The sequence below is a fragment of the Eptesicus fuscus genome, chromosome 16 (assembly GCF_027574615.1).
Source record: "Eptesicus fuscus isolate TK198812 chromosome 16, DD_ASM_mEF_20220401, whole genome shotgun sequence".
NCBI lineage: Eukaryota > Metazoa > Chordata > Mammalia > Chiroptera > Vespertilionidae > Eptesicus > Eptesicus fuscus.
This window is the reverse complement of record NC_072488.1, coordinates 24,600,501-24,606,500: the sequence shown is the minus strand read 5'-3', so window position 1 is coordinate 24,606,500 and position 6,000 is coordinate 24,600,501. Positions and strand designations below refer to the sequence as shown.

Genomic DNA, 6,000 nt, shown 5'->3' with positions numbered 1-6,000 from the left:
TCCTCCGTCGGCACGCCTCAGGGTGCCCCCGCTCAGGTTGAAGAAGCCGTCTCTTCCCCCAGACAGAAGGGCAGAGGATGGCAGGCGGGGGGACTGGGGGGGGTGAGAAGCAGGAGTTGTTGGAATTCTATGTCCAATGGCAGAGCCCGAGTCTTCTTGCTTGCCTTTTACATTTTCCTTTGCAGTGAAAGAACTGAAGTCGCTTCACTGCCAGGAGCCCCTGAGAAGTGGAAACAGGCTCCCCAACAGACCAAACACAGCGACATGTCCACTCAACGGCCGGCCCAACATGGTGCTGCTTTCCTGGTGCGCCGAGAGCCAAGAGTGCCTGCTGGTCACCAGGCAGGAGGAGGCAGGAGCTGGCCTGGGCTAAGGGAATGCAATAAATAAGAGTGGACAGGGATCGGGGCTCCGGGGAGAAGAAGTAGTTCAAGACCTTCTGAGCCTCTGGAAAACAGCCATCTTCACGGCACCCCTTCTTGCAGCATCACCAAACTCCACCTGGGGGGGAATGCTCAGGGCATTAGGTCTTCACCAAAGTAGGAGAAGCCTTTGAATTCCTCCTGGTTGATCTGCTTCACAATTGCTTCATCCACAAGCGTGAGTACTGGCTCTTCCCGGGTAAAGTCTTGGTCAAAGTTATTGACATCTCTTTTGGTTTTCTGTGAGAAGAAAAGAGAAAGCACTGACTCCAGGCTGACCTTCCTCCCCAGGGCCCCCCACAGGGAGTGGGCATCGCGCTGACCAGCCTCTCGCCAAAGCAGGACACTAGCTACTGAGAGCAGACACGGAGCTGTTCCAATGAGGTCACGATGGATGGCCCCAGGACCAGAAGGTAACAGAGGACTTGGAAAGGAAAAAATGAGTCCAGGTGAGAAGGAAGAAGGAGTGAGAGGGTATGATGGAAAAGCAGGGAAGTGGGATTCCCACAGACTGTATGTGTGCATGTGTGTGCGTGCGTGTGTTTGGGAGAGTGGGATGCATAGCTTCCATCTCACACTCCCCCTTCCAGCGCCTGCCCTAACCCTCTGGCTTCATTGAGATCTCCTTCTCTGTAACCATGGTAACAAACTCAAATCCCCTCCCACAAAGCTTCCAGTGCTCTTTCTCCCCATGCCATGTCTGCTCCATATGACATCCTCCCTATGACAGGCAAATGGACAGGGGTGGGAATGTCTTCTGGGAATCCTGCCTTGGTCCCAACCTGCTCTCACCATGAACCTTATTTTGTGCTCCCATATTATTTCTATTATTACACTCAGCACTCTAGCTCGCAATGAATTGTTTATGCTTTTGTCTCAAACAAGAGCTTCTTAAAGGCAGGGGCCTTATCTTACTCAACCTTGGGTTCCCAGCGATAAACGTGTACTGAATAACTGATGGTGCAAATAAACCCACCCAGCTCAGAAGGAGCTCCCCTGTTCCCCCCGTCCCCCCCAACTCCCGGTTGGAGGTTCAAGCTCCCAAAGTAGGGCTTAGGACAATCACACAAATCCTGGTTGGGGGAGAAAACAGGAAGTGTATCTAATGCTCTCTGCCTCTAGGGTAGTGAGTGATTCTCAACCTTTCTAATGCCGAGATCCACAGGTTGAGAACCGCTAGCAGGGTCGCCTAAGACCATCGGAAAACACAGATATTTACATTACGATTCATAACAGTAGCAAAATTACAGTTATGAAGTAGCAACGAAAATAGTTTTATGGTTGGGGGTCACCACAACATGAGGAACTGTATTAAAGGGTCGCGACATTAGGAAGGTTGAGAACCACTGCTCTAGGGGCTTCCAGTTCCATTGGGAGCCAGTCTTCCTGCCGGGACAGTCTGCATTGGTTAGACAAACTTGCATGGAGAAGTGAGGGCTTGGCTGAGACTTGAAGACTGAGTTACAATCGTGTTGGTAGAGATGGGAGAAAGGCACCTTGTCAGGAAGAAAGATGGGACGAAAGCAGGGGACAGGAGCAGGAAAGATGTGTACACAGGACAATGGGTTCCCCACGCTGCCTGGGGCGGAGTCCAGCGTGAGGATGGCGGGAGGCCAGAGTGGAGTCCGACTGTGGAGCCTTCCATACCAGGCCCCTGTCCCCCACAGTCCACAGCGCAAAGCTGAGAAGATGGAAGGGTGCCGCTAATACTTTTTCAGACACAGACTAACTGGTGTTACCCAGGACCAGCGACCTGGATGATGGAATCAATCTTGTGGAAAGATTAGCATTATTATTTGTAGGAGGCATTATATTAATAGATGCTTTGATCTGTAGGAAATAGTAACCTAAAAGTTGTGAATAAGTAGTCTATGAAAAAAGTGGTTTTGAGATTAAGCTTTATTGTGTAGCCTGTGCCTTGCCTGCATTTGCTATGCACGATGGCAAATTAAAGGCTCTGAGACGTCCTAGAGCCAGGAACCCAGTTCATGTTGCTCAGGTCAGCCCTCCTCAAACTCGACACAGATTTTCTCCTGAAGCAGAGTTCCGCAGAACCTGGCTTGGGATGCTGCTTTACAGTTTACAAAGCACCTTCACGTTTATTTGCTCATTTGATCCTTGGAACGGGGTATTATTATCCTGATTGCACAGATGAGGAAACCGTAGTTCACAGAGGTGACTTGCCAGAGTCAGCCAACTAGTTAAGAGCACAGCCAGACTCCAGTCCAGGTCCCAGCGTGATGCCTCCACGGTGTGGATTGACTGGAGAAGTGGGAAGCCATGGCCGGGGTCAGATTCTATCAGGAGATATTTAGGTAAAGCCGCTAGACTGCAATAAAGCCAGGAAGGCTTGCCAGCAGGCCAGCCCGGTGGCACCGAGCTGTGGGCCGAGGAGAGTGTGCGTAATGCGGACCGGGCGAGCCCAGCAGGGGAGACTGTGTGCAAATTGTCCAGGACTGAAATCAGAATCAGATGGGCAGCATGGAGCAGGGATGAGATAATCTTCTAGAACCCATCAGGGCGGCTTGGCATCTTCTCCCTGGGCGTGAGCTGCACTGTAGGTAGGTGTCAGAGACCTTGGAGGGGTGACAGAGGGAGATAGAGAGAACCCGAGTGGTGGGAACAGGACCTGAAGCTGAAGGAAGCACATGTTGTCCTTGAAATGGGCAAGTCTAGTGGCTTAGTCACCTCTACAGGAGGGCTGGCCCCAGGCACGAGGACTATCTGTTTCAATCTCCAGTGTGTACAGAGCAAGAGGAAAAAGGGGGCCCTAAGCGGAGATGGACTTAGAGGGGAAAAGAAGCCCATCCCCCAGAGTGACTCGCATGGGACTTGGGAGGGCCAGTACCTCGGGCGGAGGTGTGGTGATGCCTCTCCCGAAGGTCTCTATGGAAGGAGGGATGGGTGCGCTTTGAGTGAGGAGGGGTTACAGACTATGGGCCTGCGATTCGGGATGAAATGAGTCCAGAAGGAGGCGTGGGAGGGGGAGAAGGTGTCGGTGACTTGGGAAGTACTGAGGGTCATCCCACAAGGCAGCCATGGGCATCCCTATTAGGGGCAGGAGAGCAAAGGGGACCGGCAGGTAGGAGGGGCAGGAGTTGGGTGAACAAGAGAGGCCACGAGATGGGGCAGGAGGAACACACAATGTAACATCCCCAAGGATGGGCCACGCCCAGGTCTCCTGTCCTTTCAGGGAAGGACCCCCTCTGTGCCAGCTCACTCTCGCTGGCCACTGACAAGGGAGAGCACCGGGGAATCTGCAAGGGCTCGGCGTCGGCTCTCCCTGTTTATCTACTTGTTTGTGCTTCACTTTTCAGTCATGGGTGTCTATTAGTCACGGAGACGGGTTTTGTTTCCTGAGGTCAGCTAAGCATGTGACAGACCTAGATTCCATACGATATCCGAATTTCACAACTCGCTGATTATGTACCAGGAATCAGGCTCAGTCAACACAGCCAGGAATGCCCTTCTCAGAGGACCTCTAGCCCCATGGCAGGCTCCCTTGGGGAGCCCTCTGGCTCAGCTCTGGACTTTCCAGGGTTCAGAATCATCTGTGGCATCTGAGCGAGGGCGCCATTCTTTAAGAGCTCTCCAGGAAAACATACAACCTGGCCCAGGCCCTGTTTTCCTTGGACATCTCCTCCTTGATTTCTTCTTATTTTGGTATTTATTTCCAATTCAAATAGCCAGCATCCACACTAAGTGCCATCCCTGATTATTAACCTTAGAGACTTGGGAAGTTTTCCAAAGCAATTATCTCTGGGAAACACCACTGCCTATTCATAGCATGTGTGCAGCAATGAGCATCTTCAGATTTGAGGTGAACTGGGGATTATATCCTTCACTCACTGATTTTATTCGTTGGGAAGCTGCTGCCTCCCTCACAGGCACAAAACTGGACTCCAAGATTCCAATGGGAAAACTCCCAGAGACACTCCCTGGTCCCCTGGCCTCCGGTCATCCCAGACGCCTCCCTAATGTCTAAGCCAGACTCAGCCCACACTGCACAGCCTGAAGGGTGACACTGGGGCACGTGGAACAACCTTCTAACTCTTCAGACTATATCTTCCCATGAAGCCATCCCCCAGCCATTGGCCCACACTGAGGAGAGGCTGCATAGAGGGGGAGAAAGAGCACCTGCTGACTTCTCGCCCCTACACTGTCCCTTTCTGCTCATGTGACACCATGTGAGGTCACTCTTTGAGCCTTGATCTTTTCATCTGTAGAATGCAGGTGGTAACAGGTGCTTTGAGATGCCAAATGTTAGGTGCCTCCATGCCCTTGATACTAATGGGCACCCAATAAATGTGAGTTTCTACTCTGCCTCTGAGTCTTAGAACTTGTGTGCCATGGGCAGGCACCATGCGCAGCATGGCTGTTACCCAGCACAGTCCATATGATCTGCCCATCAGCGCCATGCACTGCTGGGGGCAGGGACTAAGTCTTACATTTCTCTGTATGCCTCCAAATCCAAACATTCCAGTGCTTCCTCCAGTGACTGAGGTTTTTTCTATCAGCATTTTGCTGCTCTTGGGGAAAGCCCAGGTTCTTACACACACACACTCCCAGGGTCCTTCAGGATCTCATCCCTGCCTACCTGCCTAGCTTCATTTCCCATGAAGCTCTCTGGACTCGCTGGCTCGCTCCTGCCTCCAAGCCTTTGCACAGCTGGTCCTCTGCCTGGAGCACCCTCTCCCCTCCTTGCCTCCTGCCCCATGCCCTCGTCACTGAGCTAACGTCACTCCAGAGCCTTCTGAGAAACGGCATCTCAGAAGCAAAGCCACTGAGCTCATCTTACAAATCACTCTGAGGCCCCTGAGCCCTGGGTCTCAGCCAGGTGTGCTAGGGTTTAGAGGCCGGCACAGACATGGACAGGCATGCTTGCTTCCTCTACGGCCAATGCAAGTCTCTCCTGTCCCTTACTGTACGGAGGTCACAAACACAAGCCCTCAGAGGAGCCAGTGATGCCTGCTTCTGTCTTCTGTTTTAAAGCCCTAGAGAACTAACTGATTACAGGCTGGGGCCCGGGACTGGCTTCCATGTGGCTGCCTTGCTGTCCCTGCCCACCTCTTCACCTCTGCCTGGAATGACAGCAAGAACCTAGGTAGAATGACTGGGGTGTCCTGCCCATGACTGTGACCTGCACTGGTCTCCAAAATGCCAGCTTTCCTTGAGGTCCCATGTCCTGTTCCAAATCCCCAAGTCCCCCTGACACCAGCCTCACCTCATCTCACCCTCTTCCTGGTCCCCATAGTACCTCCTGGATCCCACATTGGGTCCCTTCCTCTAATAGTCTACGTGTGTCCTAATATTCTCTCATATCCCTCCAGGTACCTGGTGCAAAGCAGGACACACAGCAGACACCTGATATCCATTTGCTCAAAATAATTTCACTTACTGTAACAGTCAAACCCAAAATTCCTTCTAGCTTTGAAATGTCAATAGTCTTATCTGAGCTCCATTTTCCTTTTTACAATATTCTAAAAGAAAAGGCAAGAATTTCAACAACGAGAATGCTTTCGCAACATCAGTTAACTGCAGCTTGGCTCCATAGTGTCTTGCCTGGCTGGAATGCTGG

The 6,000-nt window shown here is 51.9% G+C and overlaps 1 protein-coding gene across 2 annotated transcripts in view; it reads right to left on the bottom strand.

Moving 5' to 3' along the window:
• Positions 1–507: 507 nt before the first annotated feature.
• Positions 508–6,000, bottom strand: part of LOC103305423 (protein kinase C epsilon type) — a 159,309-nt gene continuing 153,816 nt past the window's right edge. For both annotated transcript variants that reach the window (XM_054727958.1, XM_054727959.1), the window contains one exon: positions 508–662. In XM_054727958.1, coding sequence (XP_054583933.1) covers positions 516–662 — 147 coding nt within the window. In that variant the 3' untranslated portion in view covers positions 508–515. The remainder of the gene's footprint in view (positions 663–6,000) is intronic.